Source organism: Corvus hawaiiensis, chromosome 3 (assembly GCF_020740725.1).
Source record: "Corvus hawaiiensis isolate bCorHaw1 chromosome 3, bCorHaw1.pri.cur, whole genome shotgun sequence".
Classification (NCBI taxonomy): domain Eukaryota; kingdom Metazoa; phylum Chordata; class Aves; order Passeriformes; family Corvidae; genus Corvus; species Corvus hawaiiensis.
Window position 1 is genome coordinate 51,642,209 of NC_063215.1, and position 21,671 is coordinate 51,663,879.

The 21,671-nt window shown below is 36.6% G+C and overlaps 1 protein-coding gene across 8 annotated transcripts in view; it reads right to left on the reverse strand.

Annotated features, from left to right (window-relative positions):
• FAM184A (family with sequence similarity 184 member A) overlaps window positions 1–21,671 on the reverse strand; it is a 75,944-nt gene that overhangs the window by 30,646 nt on the left and 23,627 nt on the right. For all 8 annotated transcript variants that reach the window (XM_048297589.1, XM_048297584.1, XM_048297587.1 and 5 more), the window contains exons 2-9: window positions 17,921–18,775; window positions 14,733–14,868; window positions 11,539–11,720; window positions 10,703–10,900; window positions 7,326–7,448; window positions 3,408–3,569; window positions 1,459–1,580; window positions 1,114–1,264 (exon numbers count right to left, since the gene is read on the reverse strand). In XM_048297589.1, coding sequence (XP_048153546.1) covers window positions 1,114–1,264; window positions 1,459–1,580; window positions 3,408–3,569; window positions 7,326–7,448; window positions 10,703–10,900; window positions 11,539–11,720; window positions 14,733–14,868; window positions 17,921–18,775 — 1,929 coding nt within the window. The remainder of the gene's footprint in view (window positions 1–1,113; window positions 1,265–1,458; window positions 1,581–3,407; window positions 3,570–7,325; window positions 7,449–10,702; window positions 10,901–11,538; window positions 11,721–14,732; window positions 14,869–17,920; window positions 18,776–21,671) is intronic.

Below are 21,671 nucleotides of genomic sequence, written 5' to 3' on the forward strand. Positions count from 1 at the left end.
GTATGGAAAAGCCACAGCTGGATTGAAAAAAAAAATAGTCCTCACATGCAATAATCTCTTTGCATACAGTTCTGATATAGTAAAAGGAATTAAAAAAAACAGAAAAACACAACCATTTTGCATATGGAAACCTTTTCCCATGTCTGAAAATTCTCTAGTAAATTCTCCTTATTACAGTTAGCATTCTGATTCCAAAATGTCTTGCATAGGCAGAAAAAAAAGTACATTTGCAACATACTAATTTTCCATTATGAAACTGTAGGTAAGATTTAACATGGTATTTTTGAAAGGTAGAGATAAAAGTATGTTAAAACTGTGGAAAGTTTAATATGTCCCTTTCTAGGCTTCCCAAATTAGACAGCAAATTAAAAGCCATCCCACAATAACACCCTGGAATCACAGTCATTTAATGAGTTCCAAAATCTGTTACTCTTACTTTAAAATGTGTTTGTTCATTATCAGCTATTTCTTCGAACTGGAGTCAATAAAACCAGTTCTACAGCATTTATGGTTTGAAAAAAGTACAAAGCAAGTATTTTCTTTGAATTATCTAACATAACTGAGATTATGAATTTGAGTTACCATTAAAAAACCTCAGTATTTACACAAAATTATCCCAAAATACTGTTCAAAATCACTTAAGACATAGCTGTAATAAATGTGTCATAGAAACTGAGGGATATTTTGACTTCTGAGAGATTTGTACAGCGTTATTCTTGTACACATAGGAGATTATTATTTTTGTAAATATAGGGGATACCTCTAAAATCCAAACAACTAGCATTGGTAGATATTTAACAGCACAACAGCTGAGCTCACAAAATCAAAACAACCTTGTAGTGAAGAAGTGAGACTGTCAACATCCTCTCCCTCTTCCCCTCAAAACTGTAAAAAGTTTTATTCACATTTAATGTAAAGAACAACATTCATATAATTAACGTTATCTTCACATATTATTTAAAATATTTGATAGCGATTAGGTTAAAAAGCCCTATGCTAACAAATTTCATTTCAAAGCCAGATATAACAATTGATTTAATTTACTTAGCTGGTAATAAGCCACCAACAATTAAACTGTAATGGCTTTCCAGTTTTCAAAGACACCATAGTTACCTGGTCTAAAAGATCTTCAACCTTTTTTTGCCATCCATCCCTTGCTGCATTTTTCTCACGTTCTTTCAGCTGCAACAGCTGAGTCATGGCTGCCTTCTTGTCCTCTTCATGCTGCAGCCTCAGCTCTTCACGAAGCTTATTACATTCCTGTCTGAAAACAAAGGTCAAATAACTAAAATGCAGTGGGACCTTGTGCAAGAAGTGAGAAAGAATTAAGACCTCAGTAATAATTGGAAAATCTTAAATGATAGAAACCTTTGCTTTATATTTCATTTGATAGTACATTTGCATAAAATACATAGTTCATTTCTTATTAAAAAATATAAGAAAAAAAATAGTACTTGCCGAAGATTTTCTGTCCATTTTATTTCTAAGTCACGTGCCATTCTGTCAACTTTGAACTTTTCCTCCTCTCTCATGGCAGCAATCATTGCCTCGTGCTGCTGTCTCTCCTGATCTAGTTCTCCCTGCAAATACAAACTTTACAATAGAGACTGATCAGCAGCAAAAGTGTATTTCAAACATTAAGTGAGTGTATTTAGAATAAAAATATCAATTACAATTGGCTCATAAATTTGAACTACAGCTTCCTCAGTGTGAAATTCCTAGTTATGCACAATTAATGCCTATACATCTCCTGATATTTCTTATTGCGAAACAGAAGTTTGTATTCCTATAAAAAGCAATTTTCCAATAAGTCATTCTGCAATCTTTTCAAATACCATTACATTGAATCACGGAATAATTTATGTTGCAAAGAACTGCAAAAGGTCAACAAGTCCCATTCACTGAAGGGCTCACTTCAGAATTAGAGCAGGTGGCTTAGGTCCTTGTCAAGAACGCTTTGAATTTTGTTTTTTAAATTTTTTTAAGCATTGAATATCCAGTATTTGAATTTCAAAGCCTGAGCTATCCGTACGTGATACAAAGTTCATGTATACCTTCTTTCTGTTTTTTGATGGGACAAGCCTGCTAGAAACAAGGTTTCACAGTCTGAACACAGAGAACACCATCCTTAAAATTCCCATCAATTTCTGCTGAAATTTTACCATACTAGAATAGTATTAGGTACAACCTCGAAATCTTACTTACATGAATGTTGTTCTGCAGGGCTTGCTTCATTCATGAGAAGCAAACATAACCCTCTAAATCGAATTAATACTTTTTGAAATGAGACCTTTTCTGCCACATTTTGATGTATTTTAAAATCTGTTAAGATAAATGTTATTGCTAGTAACCTACTATATATGAATGTTTAAATGTTTTAATAGGTGAAGAGAGCAATACTCGTTCATAAGAACATTTAGCGACATTATAAAAAATACAGAGGAAGTCATAATCTGTAATATTCTGCACCTCTAATGACTGTAGCTGAAAAAAAAAAAAATACCAATATCCTGTTTCAGGCTGGTTTTGTTAAAAAAATATGAAAACAGGCTCAGTGAAAAAAAATTTTTATAATATTTGCTGCTCTACTTCAAACACTTCTTGTGATCTTGCAAATGTACATTACTTACTGCGGAAACAAAAATGAAATATTTACCCAATGCTGCAGTCAATGAGCTATTGACAGACTAACTGACAGTTCTATTTCCATCTAAGCCAATTAAAATGACGATACATTTCTGCCTAGGCAAATTAATTGCTTAATGATATAAAGTGGTCACACTTTCGAAGTGACAGTCTCCAAACTTTCAAGATATCATAGCACATACCTAAAAATTATTCTCAAATCTTTACTGAAATCCTAAATTCAATCCTGAAATGAAGACTGTGTCCATTATCCAAGGAAAATATGGCATAGATGTATTCAAAAAACTCATCAAAAAGGTTTCTGTGAATTCTAGAGCTAGTAAGCTCTGGACCTTGTTTTGCATCAGGACATGAACTGTCTGGAATTGCAAGTGTTAACTCATACCCTTTCATGAAATTCTATTAAAACTCTGAACATATTTTTTATGTAGTTTTGGCAGCTACAATTTACATTAACCACACAAAGATATGCTTGCAGCACTACATGTTAAATACTAAAATTGTTCTGAAAACAAAAAACACCCACTCCAAAACAACCAACTAATAAAATAAAATTTTAAAAAACCAAATCCCAAACCAACCTATCCTATTTTCCATTTTTAAAATTCTCTCCTTGAAATAGAAATCTCTTCTTTGATGAAGCCACATTAAGCTCCTTCTATCAGGTGTACACCATAAAACACTTCTCGCCATTTTAAAAACAAGACCAAGGATCGCTGTGACCATGCTTTACACAATTTATTCTCCAACAGCATGGTTACCTCAACACTATACAGTGAATCTGTGGTCTCTCGCAGTCTTGCTCTAGTTAATTCCAGCTCTTTCTGGAGTATTTCCTGAGCTTCTTGAAGACTGGAGATGTGTCCTTCTGCAGTCCCGAGGCCTTGCTCACTTTTTCGTACTAGGTCTTGCAGACGACACACCTGCGACGTGACAAAAAAAGCTGTAATTTCCATGATTATTGCTAATGGCAGCCAAGCCATCCTGGTGTTCCCCGGTGTTTCCTAATTCTGATCTAGACAAATTTTTAGTTGCACTGCCTGTTCTCTGTTAGTATCACTTAATGCTTCTGTATTTAAAAACAAATTCCTGTAATATTATAAAAACAAAGACTCAATTAAAGGATTTTTACAAGTAAAAGAAATATATCCAATGTGTGTTTGATGCACATTGCAAAGAAAGGGGCTGCATAAAAGATCTGAAATTGCCTGTAACTTTGCCATTAAAAAGCATGTTTTAAGCAAATTAATGAGAAATATTTCAAAATACATAAACTGTAATCTAATATATAACTTAACTTGTGCTGGGGTTTAAGTTTCTCTGTTTGCAGATTGCTACCTGTCCAGTCTGTCTAAAACTCAATCTAACACCTGTAGAGTATAATGTAATAATTTCCTTAACTGCTATGCAACAACACTCTTTTTTTTCTGCCTGTTTGTGCTTCAGCTTCTCATCTGTAAAATGATGATACTATACTTCTTTGCTTCAAATAAAAATATGAGGGACTGAACATAGTTCACCAGCTACAGGAAAGAAAAGCTTTTTAGGTATGTAGATTGGAAAAACAGAAAAATGGGAGGCAGGGAGTAAGAAAGAACAGCAGCTAATTGGAAATGCATTGTTTGCAGAAGCAATAGTCTATGCTATTGCCTTTGTATGTTGAGATAAATTCATTCACAGAGGCACAAGTGTCCCAACAAAAGACTAGCCTTTGGTTTACAAGCATGGACAGGTAAGAATTATAACCACTCTTCCTTTGGAAGAAGGAATAATTAGAAAAATTTGTTAGAATAATTACATACAAATACTGCTTATAATACACACAGAGACAACCTATGAAGTGTTTAAAAAGAGGAACTCCTCCTTTCCTCTCAGAAAGGAATCCAAAATTTCTTTGGCATGAGAGATTTCAGTGAAAAACTCCACAAACCTGAGCATTTGTCTCTGTGCTCCTTTGAGTTATATTCAAAACAACCGATACTTCCCTACAAAGCACCGCTACCTGAAGGAGAATCCCTACAAGAAAAACTGCCCCCAAAATTGGTATCCTGGCAGTGCACTGCTGTCTATGTATCTGATAGTAGCAAACCACTTGCATCAATATGAATAGCAGTCCTGTAGATCTAAAGGATATGGGAGCAGGCAGGATTGCCACTCATAGGGCTTAAGATAAATTCTGCTGTTGACAAAGCAATGATGGAGGCTGTTTATAATGACCTTTAGTAACACCATCAGAAATCCTTTGCATGGAGACAGCAAGTCCTTAGATGACTGTGCCAAGTAACACAAACATAGCATCATTCTAAAAGGCCTTGGCTGGTCTACAGTGAAAGGAAACAAATCTGCAGCCAGCCTCATCCTGAGACACGTGAGAAAGCCACTATCTTGACTTAACCCAAACTCTCAAAAAAATCATTGGCAAATATTTAAGATTACACTGCTCTTAAATAGCTTAGCACTAGAAGCAAGCCTAATGAGGCTTCAATCTTCTCTCATCCTTTAGCTAAGATAATTGCCACCAGAAAGTCTGTCAAAAAGAAAAGAGGATGGCATGGGTTCAAAAGCAGCTTTCTCAGCAGGGAAGATAGAACTAAGCTAGCATCCAGAGAAAGTAATAAATACAAGCCTACTGTTAAATGACTTCTGTAACTTAAAGCAAACCAAAAAAAGGAAGCAACAGTAGCAATATAACATCTAAGCTAATGATGTGTCAAACAAATCACAGGGAAGTTTTTCTAGGTCAGTGAAGGCATTGAGAAACTGTTGTTAGTTGTCAATAGAGATCTAAGGGTAAGCTGTGGTTGCAAGTGAAGCTTTTCTTTCATGTGCTCAAGATAGACATAGTAATGAAATAAAACATATCTCCTCTGTACTACATGGAGTGGATTTACAGACCAAGAATTTATTGCCTGTATGCTTTCTCTCATTTTTTCACTATGCAAAATATACTGTATTACATTTATCCTGGCATAGGATTGTATATAAACTCAAATATTGGACAGCAGCTGGACCTAGTTCCCTATTTTAGTCTCCTATTCCTCAGCTATGCCTCTGTTTGGTTAATTCAGTGTTCTGATGAATTTCCCAAGCCTGAATTTGATAGCAGGTGGATAACAAGAACTCATTCTTAAAACATTTGAAGTTATTTCCTTCAGGGAAGGAGAAAGTTTATTGCTCATGAATGCAAGAGAGATTGATAAAGAATAACTAAATTTAAGCCTACAGTGTTAGATGATGATAGAATGACAATAGTGCTCTACTCAGATCTAATCCAGCAACAATGAAAGTTAATATACAACACACCAGTTAAAGCTAAAAAGAAATAACTAAACTTCCTGTAATTTTGAACTGAAAAATAAAGCTATGTATGATGTTGTTAACATACATAACAAATACATCATATTTTCATCAATTTGAATGCAGGTGAGCATACTGTTAAAAGAGCAAGTGCAGTTCCAGCTTAAACTTGCACCTTCTCTAAATTCTGAAGCAAAGATACTGGCAACCCTCAGGAGGAAGAACAGCCTCCTGTTTAAACAGGTACTCACAACTGACCGATCAGCAGAGCTGCTGAACTCTAAAGGTGGGAGGTCTAGCTACTCTGGTAATGTGTAATCTCTGGCATACCCATCTATCTGGTAGGTCCTACTCTGAAAGTATATGTTAATACATATTTTCAGAATATATACCTTAATATATAATAATAAAATACATTATAATGTATATTAATATAGTAATATATCAATATGCTATTGATAGAGTAATATATAATATATTAACAAATAAAATCTACAATAAGTTAATCTATACTTTTGGAGGGGAAGTCTTCCCCATTTAGTATATTAAAAACAAGCAGGTTTTTTTCTTAAGCTAGTTTAGCATTTGTGCAATTTGCAAGTCACCAGAATGAGACACCTGCTCTCTCAATGTTGTACAGCATAGAAAACAGTAATGAAAAATGTTGCTGCAAAATAATACTTAAATTCACGTTTAAGTCTCACTTAAAGCACACACTGAAATCATACATAGGGCTTGCTAAACAATAAAGCTGATGAATATTTTCTTGAAACACAGAAAAAGTTCCAGAGAAAAATGGGTTGATGTTCTTGGTATCAATAGAATGTACTTCTAGGTTAAAAAATACTGTATTATGAAAAGGTGGTGATTTCCAACTAAAAAAAATTAAAACTGTCTTGAGATATGATACATTTAACATTGATAGCATATATCAAGACATAGCAAATAATTTGGGTTTTACTAAAAGTACTTCTTATCAACTTTTGATGAAAATACATGAAGATGATTTGTAAGCCAGGAAACTGACCAGAATTTATGTTAACCACAAGCGAATATGGGTTTAAGCACAGTTAATTTTCCCTCTCTCCTGACATATTTTGTGTAGAGGGTCTGTGTACCTAATGAGAAGATAAAAGAATTAAAAATAAAGAGCCGTTCACATCAGCTGTTTACTACCTCCATCTCTCTTGCTTCGTTAATTTTGTGAAGGACAATAAAATCATTGCTCAGAAGCATCAACTAACTTGCCATGTTTTAAGAATACTCCGCTCTAAACAGAAATAAGGCACTAAACACTCAACAGCACAGTCCTAGACCTGTCCTGGAGTCTAAGCTCACTATTGATGAAATGTGGTAGCTGAAACAAGTAAGTTAACCCTTGCCTCCTGATTGGCAGAAGTCAGTTTCGTTGTCAGGTCTTCCTTCATGTTTTCCAGCTGCTGTCGGAGCTGATTCTTATCATCCTCCAAATGCAGTTTCTCCTTCTCAAACTGCTGCTCCAACTCCTTCAGAAACAGGCAGGATGGAAGAAATATTAAATACATGCCATACAGTCACTGCAAAGTACAGGTCTACCATACGGAAATGATTCTAGTTGGCATAAATACTTGTCATCTCAACCCTTTCCTTAAGCTGTTACAGCACAAATATCTATTTCCTTTTATAACGGATGTCTTCATTTTTCAGTTTATTTTATAATCTAACATCCTTGATTAATCACGAAATAAAGACAAACAGGACTTTCCTCTGAATTACTTCTCAATTATCAAAAGCTTTAAAACTGTATCTACTTTCACAGTTTTTCAATCTGAGTTGAAAGAAGAACTTTTCATTTTTTACAAAATTACACTGATAAATCTGCATGTCATTCAGTCTTTACCCATCTACTTCCCACAAATAATCCCCACAAGAAATAGTAAATCTTAAAATCCAGATTGAGCTCTGTGAAGTTTTTCATCATGTTACAATAAATGGAAAAAAAAAGCCCCACACCATATATCTATAAAATTTATGTAGAACCAAAAGAGATCAACAATTAGTTTTCAAGTTTAACTATATGGAAAGAATCAAGTAACAGCCCTGTTTTCATTCAACCTTTATGGCGTAATAGCCAAATTCTCAAAATAACTGCTGCATGAATTATATTTCTCTTACATGAGCCTATGTTATGTGCATGTGTATATATATATAAATGGTAAAAACTTTTAAATTTTTTAAGGAAAATTACAAATTTATACTTCAGCTTTAGTAATATTCAGAATACATTTTCAGAAGAACAATTTCTTTCATAAAATACTTCAAAGGAAACATGTTAAAATTGAGAACTTCATTACGTATTTCAGTGGAATATACTATATAACTTATAATACCACAAGAAAATTAAGGTTGCCAAGCAAGATGCTCCAGAGTCATGCCATACAAGGCTTCAAGGTTTTCTATGGAGCTAGAGGCTCTTAACTCCTTCCTAGAGGCTCAGCTGAAATGCAAGGCTTAGCACTGATTCAGTGCCTTTGTGTAGACCTGGGATCAGGTTTCTGAAAAATCAGTAATATCTCAGAAACAGCCATGAAAATACATAGACCAGAGCCAGCCTGAAACAAAAAGTACAACTGAAGGTATCAGTAAGACTGGGGAAACAGGGAGGAAGAACTAGAGTATTAAAGAGGAAAACCAGTCATGAAAAGGTATAAAAGTCTAAGGAAACCCAAGGTTTCCTGCTGCAAGACAGCAATGTAGTGTTATCCAGCCAACTCCAAGACGCAACAGAGGCCAAGCCTTCCTCATCCAAACCCAGAGACGCCTCAAGTGTTTTGTGGGGAGTGGTAAGCACATTAGGCACACTAAGCAGCTTGTTATTTCTAGCACTGCTTTAGGGTATGCAGTAGGCAATGAGTAATTTCTGCGTACACTGCTTGCACGATCTCCTCATTCACGGTAGAAGTTGGACAGAGCGACAAAGCAGAGGGTTACACTCACTAACACATTACTGAACAACCTAACTGAACAAGTGCCTGCCTTCTTCACTGGGTCCACATGAGTCAACATGTGGGATAAATGCTCCTTGCTCAGTGAAGCTTGACCAATTTGTCTTGCTCATGCTGAAATCTGCTGTCTGCAAAATTCCACTGGTGCTATTTAGACCCTATTCTGATATCAGAGTAATTATTTTTCTGATGATACTTGTCAGTACAGCTGTGCAGTACTGCAAAATTATTAGCAACTCTATTTTCATGATCCTCCTGATGCCATTTTTACAGCTCATTTTATAGATGGAAATATTGAAGCAAAAAGAAATGTTTGAGCTATTATTTGACTCCTACTCTAATTCTGCTGAATTCTCTTCTGTTTCACAGATGCATTTCCCAGGCTTCCAGTCCCAATGAATCCTCATATCTTCTATCCCAAGGCTCCTGGTACCATGCTTCTTCCGCATACAAAATTCAACTCTGCTCTGCATTTAAGCCTGACTGTTTTCTTCCTTGGATTATTTGATCACCACATGCCTTGGTGAGACACGTTTGACAGAGGAGACAGTGAAATCTGATTAAGATTTAAGATCAGTGAAATCTGATTAAGATCGACCGAGATCTTGATCCTAACATCTTTTCATATGTAGTTTTTCCTCGTTAAAATCATTTCACATTTCTCACACTTATAGAGGTGTTCCCTATTTAAACTAATTTAACAATTTAAGAAAAAAAAGTTTGTGATCTCCTTTTGTTTTATTCTCCACATTATTTTAATAACAAACAAAACAAAAGAAAAAGAACCCCACATCTTACTGAAATAAAAGAAAAATATACCCAGAAACCCTAAGAGACATTGTCTTAATAACAGGCATGTTTAAAGTTGCAAAGAAAAGTAAACCTGCAAGATCAGACGCACATATGTCTCTGAGAACTATTTCAGTTACTGGGTGACAAAAAATATTTTGGATTTATTAAAAATTGAACTAAGAAGCAACATATTAGGAGAATAATTTACAGAAACAAACCCAGGCTGTCTGAGATGCACGTCACTAACTACAACTATGCTCCTTGGTATGTTTCCTGTGAATACATCAAGAGGAGTATAACAAGGCCTTGAATTAAACAATTAATCTTTGTCTGTATTTCCTGTGAAAGGCAAAATTTGTATTTAATGCACATACAATCAGATTAGGAAATAGTAATTCAAAAATGTGCCTCTCATTCCGAGAAAGAAAAGGCCAATTTTGTGAAACAAGAGAAAAGCCTTTCAGTTTCAGGATTTCAGTCAAAGGTAAATGTGTAGCTGCTGGAGAGTGAGTTGCTGTACAGTACATAATTTTATGATGCAAGCTAGGAAGACCTCTTGTCATCTTCTGAGTACACATATAGCCAAGTCCTAATAAAGTATCTTTTTGTACTTCGACTGTCAATGAAAATTTTAAATAAATGCTATAATAATATTATCTTTCATCTCCTTCAGAAGAACTGATCTTGATATACCAACTCTTCTGAATATGGGCCAGAAATCCTGGGAAAACAGAACTACAATACTTGAAAATACATTTGTATAAATTGAGAATTTCTGTTCCGTATTCAGACAAATGACAGTATAAGCGTTTGTTTGGAGTTTTTTTCCCAAGGAATTTGTTATTTTTCTAAAGCCTAAGCAGTTTCTCCAGAGGCCTGCAGGTAATTCCAAATTAAATTTGCCATAAAACAAAACCATGCAGTACAAGATGCAAACTGTAACAGTTGCTTTTTGTTTGATTACTAAGAAAATAAGAACATACCATCTGCAGTTTCTTCTTATCCTTATTAGCATTACTGTGTGCAGCCTCAATTGCAGTATGGTGTTTCCATGCTAGTTCTTCTAAGGTCTTGGAATGAGCCTCCTTTAACTGTGCAGCCTCTCCTTCCAATCTTGCTTGTAATTTTACCAGCTCCTTCTCATAATATTCACGTTGTGTTTCCCTTGCTTCATTTACTTTCTATAAAGTACAGGAAAAGAAAATTATTCAATGGTAAAAAAATCTGAACAGTAGGAATAAAAAAAAATACAAAAACATTACTGATGACATAAAACTGCAAAAAACTAACTTTCATATAAAAAAATTGAGCAAACACTAAGCACTGGCTACATGATTCAATAACCAAAAAGCTAATTTAAAAAGATCCATGCAAAACAATAAATACTTATTAAAAACCTAATTTTTCCTCTGTTTAATCTGGAAAAACAAAAATTTGGTATCAAGCCTATGGAGAACTTCTGTTTAGTATTTTCAAACAATGTTCAATGCATTTTCAGCAAATAGCATTTTAAACTGTTCTTTAATTATTTCACATTGTTCTTCCTCAGACAGTTTAGATACTAGGCATATACACACAAGGTCATAAATCAAATCAAATTGTTAAAAGATTGTCCAAAGCAGTCTGAACATCTAATCTGACTTCCCTCTAATCTCACTTTACACTCTACATTAGTCATTCTTTGTTGCTACATGAGATACACTTGAAAGATACTGGTCCTAGTCCGGTCATATCAAATAAAAATTAAAGCATAATTGTTTTTTTAAGAGAATCCTAAGTTTTCTGATTTTATTCAACTAAAGCCAATAAGCTGTTTAACCTTCTCCAATGCCAGAATTTGCTGCCTTTGTCGCTCATCCAGACTCTGTGTTTTGCTTTGTAATAAATTTCTTTCCTCTTCCAGCTGGGACAATTTTTCCTTTAATCTAGACTTTTCTGATTCCAAGTCTCTGATCGTAACTTCTTGAGTCATTTGAGTAGCTTGAAGCATTCCAATGTGACCTAAAAACAAAACAGCTCTTTAAAACCTCAAAGCATTGGTTTCATGCAATTGAAGTGCACATTCATATTCCAGTGATAGTACAAATCTGGTGGAAGCTTGCATATGGATCTCCCTTGTCTTCACTGCAATATTTATCTTCCTCTCCACTTCTCAATTGTTTAGTTTTGTTGTAAAATGCCCAACAACAGTAGAGCACTTGGTGCCGAAGCTCCTCTCATTTCAATTTTCCTTGTTCCAAGTTGCATATTGACTACCAAAGGAAAGCAGAAGGTGGCAATTCAAAGAACACTGAAGAACTTATCCCACCTAAACCTGCATATTTCTATCCTACAATAAGATACACAACAGAAAGCAGAACACTGATGTCTAAAGATAAACATGTCATTGCTTTATCAAACTCATAATTCAGCTGGCATAGTAGATACACAGCTTTATCTGCTGTAAAACTTACGGAATTATACTTTATTTTGCTGAAGGAATATGACTGAAAGATGTAACTAAACTGTCTCTATAGTAAAGTATTATCTAAATCCTTCCAGGTTGGAGGCCTCCTTTTAATTTCTTTATATATATTTTTGAAAAAACAAACAAACGAAAGAAGTAAACTTCAAACTACACAATATAATCATCTGTCCTTCACACAACCAGTTGACAAAGGTTTGTGACTTCATAAATTTCTGTCTGTTCTTCTTGATGTGTATCTGTATTACTGTAGGTAACTGACTAAAGCAGTGAAATTTCTTTTATTTTGGGAGAGGCTCTGGGGTGAATAGAAGACTGTTTTGAAAAAGAGGATGCTTCTAATTTAGTTCAACTAAAAGATGAGAGGTACTGTTTACTCAGAATAATTTTTTACTGGTTTTTGTAATCTCAGTTTCTAGGAAACTTTGTTGTTTCCCCTCTCATTTTATTATAACCTTCAAAAATGACAGATTTAATGACAGTTCAGTTTTAATAACAGTATTGCTTTTAAATTTACGTTACTAAGAAATAGCTAAAGAAAGTGGACTATATGCTGTTTCTCACACGACAAAATCACTGAGCTTCATGATTCATTTCCATTTGTCGTTAAAAGCAAGATGTGCCAAAAAGGAAACTGTTTTAGCCTTTGTTGCCTTCTCTTCAGAGAAGAGCCATGAGATAGACAATGAAATTCGGAAATTAAAAATGCCTCAAAATTAATAACAATTTCATTAAAAATGCACACCTCTAATTGTACTAAGCCCTTAACAATTCTAAAAATAATTTCAACATTTTTGTTTGTAAAACTGAAAACTGAAGAAGAAAACTTAGGATAATGGGTATGCTTAGGTTCTTAGTACCATTTAAAAAAAATCCTTATTTCAAAGTTCAGCCATTTAAGAAAGGTATTTTCAAAGCCAGAATTTTATAATCTAACAAGGATAATAATACAAGAATTTTCAGTTTGTTAGGAGGTATGTCATATATATATTATTGTAAGCACACACACACAGATGTAGAGCTTTTGTCCTAGCAATACCAACACACAAGACAGGTTTCCCATTGCTCATGCTCTACATAAAAGATATGAAATGCAGCAGTTTCCTTACAAGCTGGAAATCTCAGGATAAACGGAAGAAGAATATATTAAATGCCCAAAAGAGACTCAATAATGTTCTAAACTTGCAATATGATGAGTAAACATTCTTTATGGTAATTAAGTATGAGAATTCAGTTTCTTTGAGGCAGGATTTTTGACAGTGTGAGCTGAAAACCAAGGAGATGGCAGTGGGCCAGTGTCAGAAACCATTTCCAAACAGGCTGGCAACCAATTACATCACATGGCAATGGCTTGGTGGCACCACTCCTAACAGGGATCCTGGTTCTTGTTGGGCAGCGATGCGCTGTAAAACAAAGATGTACTGCTGACAGCGCCACTGAGCTTGGCAACAGCACAGACACACTGGGACTTCGGGTAAAGCAGAAAACCTCGGTGCCACAGGAGACCAGGGCTGGCCTCAATCACAGGCTAGCTGACTCCATGCCATCAGTAATACAGACAAACAGCCTGGGTACTTATTTCCACTACATTTGGGGCGGCCTGGTAAAACCCTCCCATGCTTCTGCCTAAGCAATGAAACAGCAACAGCTTTAGAGCACATGAGAACAGGGTTCATGAGGTTTTTCTATCACTGCCTCACAAAACACCTTTTGGAGGGTCAGATTCCCATTTTACATACTCTCAGCAGCAAGCCTATTCCTTTTAGCTCTTTGATTTAATAGGACCTTGTAGTCTTAGGCTCCTGCTGGCCGCTATATTGTTCCCACATACAGCCTAGACTGTTCCTGGGCTTGTGCTAATTTGTGTGGAAAACAATCAGGAATTGCTATAATTGGTCTAGTTCAACCAGGCCCTTTTTTAACCCCAAGACCCTACCTATTGTATAGTTGTCCAAGTTCAAGTACTGGGGCCATGCCCTACCATTGAAGAGTTCACTAGGGAGACAATGCCAGAGAGAAAAGAAACCTGCATGTGTACAGTCAGGTCTTAAACTAATTTTTGTGCCTTTCCACACGCCAGCAACTACAAAGGAACAAAGAAAACAGCTATAGAGAAAACTTTAAGGGATTTATTATTCAATAAGCTGCAAATCTTCTGACAGTAGGTATAAAGCAAAGTACCACAGAGTCAGCAAAAAGAAAAGACAAGTGAAAAAAGGTGGAAGAACAGGAAGCATGTCTCAGTGACTATGTGGAGAACAGATACAGAGCAGAATTGTTCTGTATAAGTGCACTTCCAAGGCCTGGAAGATACGTACATGCCATACAAAGTACACCATTCAGACAAATAAGTACACAAAAAAGGAAATTCAGGACAATGCATGCGAGAGCAAAAAAAGTTAAAAAAACCCCAAATCTTGTTGGAAATTTCTATGGAAGGCATTAAACAGTCTTTAGGCACTCTAAACCTGCATGAGGGTGACAGAAAAAGGAAAGGCTAGAATAAAAGGATGAAGTTCATTTCCAGATTAAGTTACTGACATACATACTGGCTTTGAGAACAAGATCAGTGGCCTGCTGCTGTAAGCGCTCTCTAGCAGCTGCGAGCTCGCTTTCCACTTCTTTGTGTTTGCTTAACAATGACATCTCCTCCTCCTTCACATCATCTAGCTGTTTTTGAAGAACCTAGAGGAAACACATAATACCTGTTACCATCATATATAATGTAAATTTAAATGAGCATTAGGTTAAAAGGTACAGAAGAGACCTTTCAGCAAACAAGTTTTATTCACACAAAAGCTGAAATAGTGTAATATTATTGCCATATTCATTGTGTATTATATGTAATGCTTCAAAAATATTTTTTGAAGAACAAGATAGCGGGTACATGGCATGACAGTAATGCATAAGAGAAACATGACAATGTTCAAAAAGGTATATGAAAAAATAAAAACTATAAAATGTTCCACAGAGTTTGGGGGTCAGTTTTAGAAACATGATTTCCGATATCTGAGAGTTATTCACATTAAAGAATACATCATGTGTTCACAGCAGTTTATTGTTCTTCATTGCAACTCTGAGTGTTTACTACTGACTCAAATTAAGCTACACATGGAGATACATAAAATGAGAGCTAGGCAATTACTTAAATCAAATGTTCCCCAGGGGTCACTACTGGAACCAGCACTTTCTAGCATCTTTCTCAGCAACACGGGCAGTGGTATCGAGTGCACCCTCAGCAACTTCACTGATGACACTGAGCTGTGTGGTGCAGTCGACGTGTTGGAGGGAAGGGATGTCATCCAGAGGGACCTTGGCAAGCTTGAGAGGTGGGACTGTGCAAACCTCATGGAGTTCAACAAGGCCTTGATTGAAGGCAATCAAAAAGCAAGATCTTGCAAGGGTCAGGACAATCCCAAGCACAAGTACAGGCTGGCTGGAGACTAGCCCTGGGGAGAAGGACTCTGGGACGAAAAGCTCGATATGACTTAGCAATGTGCACTCACAGCCCAGAAAGCCAATCAGATCTTGGGACGCTTCAAAAGCAGCATGGCCAGCAGCTCACAGGAGGTGATTCTGTCCCTCTACTCTGCTCTTTTTTAGACCCCCACCTGCTCTACTGTGTGTCTAGGTGTGGGGGCCCCAACCCAAGAAAAGCATGGACCCGCTGGAAAAAGTCCAGAGGAGGCCACTAAGTCAATCACAGGGCTGGATCACTTCTCCTATCAAAACAGGCTGAAAGAATGCTCAGCCTGGAGAAGAGAAAATTCTTGGGGAGACCTTCGAGCAGCCTTCCAGTATCTAAAGAAGGCCTAAAAAGAGAGCTGGAGAAGGACTTTTGACAAAGAGATGTAGTGATAAGATGGGGGAGTTGCCTTAAATTGAAGGTTTAGATTAGATATTATGAAGAAATTCTTTCCTGTGAGGGTGGTGAGGCACTGCAGGTTGCCCCCAGAGGACTCCCCATCCCTGGAGGTGTTCAAGACTGGATGGGACTCTAAGCCAGCTGGTCTTGGGCAAGGTATCCCAGCCCATGGCAGAGGGTTTGGAGCTAGAGGATCTTTACTGTCCCTTCCAACCCAAACTATTCTATAGTTCTGTGATTCTAAACTTTTATGATGCTTTAAATCAGATGTACTGATTCACAATAGCATATCTTGAATAGTGTAATGTGTTAACAGCCATGCAGGAAGGAAAAGAAAATACTGTTCTGGTTCAAAAGGAAATACAGATTTCTTATAATTCAAGTTACTGAAACAGTACAGAGTCATTTCAGAAACTAAAGCAGAAGAGAGAATTGGGGAAAACACTGTACAGGATGTGTAATGAAACACAATGTGTTGAGATTATGCATCTGATCACCTCATCCACAGTGTCAGAGTAGGACCTAACTTTAAAATCTGCTGCAGATACTGTACTAGTCTCTTCCTCTTCCTTGGGAACAAAATTCCTTTACCACAGGAATGATCAACATACAACTGGTTTCGCCTTCACTGCAGCTTTCCATAAACCCACCTCCTGAAGGGCCCTTGCAGAAGAGGAGACATGTGATGAACTGACTGCAGGCCCCCTTCACTATCCCCCTGCATCAGTGTGAGGGAAAAGGTTAGAGAATTGGGAATAAAATTAAGCCCAGAAGGATGAAGGGGTAGGGAGAAAGTGCTCTTTTAAGATTTGGTTTTACTTCTCTTTATCCTCCTCTAATTTGATTGGTAATAAATTAAATTGCTTTTCCCCAAGTTGAGTCTGTTTAGCCCATGATGGTAACTGATGAGTGAGCTCTCCCTCTTCTTATCTCAAGTCAGAAGCCTTTCATTATCGTCTCTCTCCCCCATTCAGCTGACGAGGAGAGTGATAGAGCAGCTTTGGTAAGCACTTGGCATCCAGCCAGAGTCAATCCAACTAAATAAAACTGTGTTGGAGTTTAACCTGGTAAGCAGCTAAGTATGACAGTGCCACTTGCTCACTACTGCCAAAGTGGGACAGGGAAGGGAAATGGAAGGGTAAAAGTGAGAAAACTCGTGGGTTGAGATGAAGACAGTTTAACAGGTAAAACAAAAGCCGCACACACACAAGCAAAGTAAAACAAGGAATTCATTGACCACTTCCCATGGGCAGGCAGGTGTTCAGCCGCCCCCAGGAAAGCAGGGCTCCATCAGGTGTAACAGTGACTCGGGAAGGCAAATGTCATCACTTCGAACATCCCCTCCTTCTCCCAGGTTTATATGCTGAGCATTATGCCACATGATGTGGAATATCCCTGCAGTCAGTTAGGGCCAGCTGTCCTAGAGGTGCTCCATCCCAACTCCTTGTACACCCCAAGCATCCGTGCTGCTGGAATGGCGTGAAAAGCCAAAAAGACCTTGACTCTATGTAAGCACTGATCAGCAATAACTAAACCATTCCTGAATTATCAACGTTGTTTCCAGCCCAAATCCAAAACATGGCACCCTTCAAGTTGCTATGGAGAAAATTAACTCTACCCGAGCCAAAACCAGTAACATACAGAAAACATGCAGTATTTCAGTTGCTGCTTTTGAAAACATTGTTAATTAAACAAATAAATTTAAAATATATATAAATGAAAAAAAATTCGAAGAAGATGACGTGCAAGTATAAGTGATGGGAAATTAAGTTTACACACTCCAATAACCTCAACCTAGCAGCCACACAGAAAGATCGTATCTATAGGAAAAGAAAATTCACAGTCTTGGGAACAACATATCATCAGTCTCACCTGAACATTGTTTTCTGCGGTACCAAGAGCCACCTGAAGCTTTTGGCATTTTTCCCGTAGACTGGCAGCTTCATCCTGGACCATTTGCAATTCAGTTTTAAGCTTTCCCAGATTCTTCCGTAACATACTTTCCTGGTTCTGAAATTCTTTTCTTAGCTCCACTTCTTTCTCTTTGCAAGCATGTAGACTTTCTGCTGTAAAAAGCTGCGATCTTTTCAAAGAGTCAAGTTCATGTTCATAGAAGGACTGTGCTTTGCTGAGTTTGCCTTCATAGTCCTCAATGAGCTTTTTTCTTTCCAGCCTTAACTCTTCAACTTTACTGTTCAAGTCTTCCAGCTCCAGTCTATGCAATTCCTCTAGTTTCTCTTGCCCCTTACTTAAAGTAGCATTCTGACTCTGATGAGTCTTCAAAAGTTCTTGAATTTCAAGCCTGTGGGCAGCTTTTAAGTCTTCCAGAGCTGTACGCTTGTCCTTCTCATACTGTACTTGCAACTGTATGAAACTTCGTAGCCTTTCCTCAAATTTCTTTCTGATCTCTTCTACTTCCCTCGACATGGTCACTACACGTTGGACATGCTGAGCTTCTGCACAAAGCTGCATATCTTCAACTCTATCCTTATATGCTTCAAATTCTGTCAATGCCTGATGTTTCATCTTCTTGTGATCTTCCAGTGACTCTTCCAAAACCTGAATCTTTCTCTTGAGATCCATTTCTTCTGCCACTTTATTTTTATACTGCAAGATCTTCTCTCTGGTCTCTGCAAGAATTTGTTGGATTTCTTCTTCATGAGCTTCCTTAAGGGCTTGGATAGCTGCTTCATGTTCATCATTTTTAGTGTTCAAAGCATATATTACCTGAAAACATGAAATAATATTATATTAAGAGAAAAGGCATTCTGGTTATCTATTAAATCCTAAGAAAAACATACCTAGGTACTCTGAAAGCTACTTAACCAATCTGGCTTGTTTTCATCATACAAATAAACTACCAAATGTTATTAAGGATGTAACTGCATAAGTGCCGTATTAGTCATGATATTATTATACATCCTGTAGAGTAGAGTAGTTTTTCTGTTCTTAAATGCCTAATTTTCCTAATGAAAGCTTTCTTTATATCCATGTTCTTGCTGTAAATACACTGGTGGAAAAAACACATTTAAAAATGCATTTTAAAACCCCCTGAATGTATTTAAAATAGTTCAAAGCACAGACTAAAAAAAAAAATTGAACACAAGTCTTCCATTGGAGAATAATACACAGAGTATATACCACAAGAAGAAATTAAACTGGAACAAAAACCATATCTCAAATCTCTCCTTTCCAAACACTACCTGTTCTTAAATATTTCATTTCAGAAACATCTAAAATGCAAACACTAGTTATTTTGGATTGTAAGCTTGATGGTTGCCCAGATACAATTTCACTTTTGACAGCTTATCTAGTAAGCATTCTGCGTATTCTAAGGTCTGAGGTCCCTCACTACATAAATTCACTGACTTCCCAGCGAGTAAGTCAGCTGAACAGAAAAGATCAGGGCAGGGCAGCCAGCAATCTGGGGAGCCCAGGGAGCTAAGCAGTTCAAGAAAGCTGTGAAAGCAGCCAAACCACCAGCATTCAATGAAAGTTTTAACATAACCAGATATGTCCTAAGGGATGTTTCAACTGCACCATAACATAGCAGATCATCTTCTTGGTTTTTAACTAGGAAGTACAGAGAAGTATGTGTGTCTGCATCTGTGTGCATCTACCAATGAATAAACTACTCATGCAATGGTGGGGTTAATGGAATCTTTTGCTTCAAGAAATCCAGCAATTCACCCCACACTTCCTAAATATACAGGCAGCAGAGCTGTAAAACATCTGAACAAAAAAAATGTCTTCTGATCAGTGTAACTTGTATATCTTAAAAATTAACAAGAAACAACAAAACTGAACAACAAAGAAGCAGCAGGGGATTTTCTTTTTTTCACTGAGGACAGAACCTAGACCAGCCCTCCAACAGCATTCAACCAGGCAACAGAGGAAGGTTGTGCCGACTTGCCCTCAAGGCTGGGAAATATGAAGAAGGCACAGAATTGCTCTCCTGACGCCAAGCAAAAGCCTCTACGCTGCAGACTAGGGAAAGTGTCTACAGACTAGTGTTCAGATGAGCTACAAAGCTCAAAAGAGTTCTCATAAGTGAAAGAGCAGATTCAAGACTTTGGCCATGGTCTTCTTATGTTTGTTTGTTTGAACAAAGGTCCAGACACTTTACTCTAAATTTTATGCCTGAAATAACATACCCCATTCTGTTATGTGTGCCATAAAAACCCAAAAGGACAGGCTTCAGATTACAATAGAAAAGAGAAAAGAAAAAAGAAAAATGTTCTGAAACAGCATTAGATGTAAAAAACCCAAAACCCCCAGCCTCACTTGTCTTTATATAGCAAGGAATTAACTTAAAAATATCACAAAAACTTATTTTAATTCAATTTTTTAAAACATATGTACATGCTATTTAATGAAAGAGGAAAAAACATAGGTTTTATATAGGTTTGGCAACTTGTTTTTAGTACTACTTACATATCTGCAGGTATCAAGGACATTTTTGGCTTTCTTCTTCCCCAGATAAATAATTTTTTTTTCCCCTATTTTGACAAGAGTTTCATGGTACAGAGACTCATAAAACTCTACCAAAACATTGCAAAAAATGACAACTAAACCACATGTACTTCTATTAGCAAAATCACATTGAATTTGAATTGAATCACATTGAAATGCCCTTCACCCAAGGTTTCAACCTTTTATATTCTTATTGTCTTTGGTGATCCAACAGTAACTTCTGATCACAAAGCTTTCAACTCCCTCCTGTTACCAACAAACAGCTTCAGCTATTGGATCCCAAAGGTTTGTTTCCTGTTGTTTTTACGGTGTCTAGTGTTCAACTTCCTTGTTCATATCAAAAATAACTTGAAAACAGAGGGTTTAGCATTTTTGTAAATGTTATGTGCACTATCTTGCATGAATAGGCCTTCCTTAGAGAAGCTGGACAAGGTAGTTTAAAAGGTACTATAAAAAAAAAATAAACCTCACACTTAGGATCAGGTCATTATAATCAGCACTTGCAGAACACTAGGTCAAATCCCACACTCAAAACAGCCCTTGACTCTTGTCCTTGTGCATAGAGGCGCCATGATGTTCTTCACTTCAGGCAGTGTTCCAGTCTCAAGTTCTGCAGCACTATGATCTGCAGAAAGTATAAATCATAAAGCATTTTCAAGGGTATTATGATTTAGCAGTGGAAACCTCACTGAAAACTCCAAGTGAAAAATAAATCTATGTGCAATGCCACATTCAGAAGATATCTTTAAATTCTCATCATTGACTTGCTCCTTACTAAAAGCACTGAACAGCAACAAATTGAATTCAAATTCAAGCACGACTCATTCCCTAAATGAAGGGCATTGGTATCTCATGGGAAATGTAAAAATAAAATGCATGCAACTGAATGTTGCATCATAACATAGTCTTGTAGCAGCCTGAATTCCAGCTCCATCAAATTACTATAAACCTCAGTATTTTTAAAGAAATGGAATAGCTGTATCAGATTCTATCTTTGAGACTTTGATGCACTGTATTAATATAGGAACCCAGGGGAAAAAAGTCTGTACTAACTTAAGCAAAAGCAACTTAACAGCACTTCAATGAAATGCAAGCAGAAATTGAAGCACCTTGGAGCAAATGAATAGACTTAAAGTTCTAGCTAAAATAA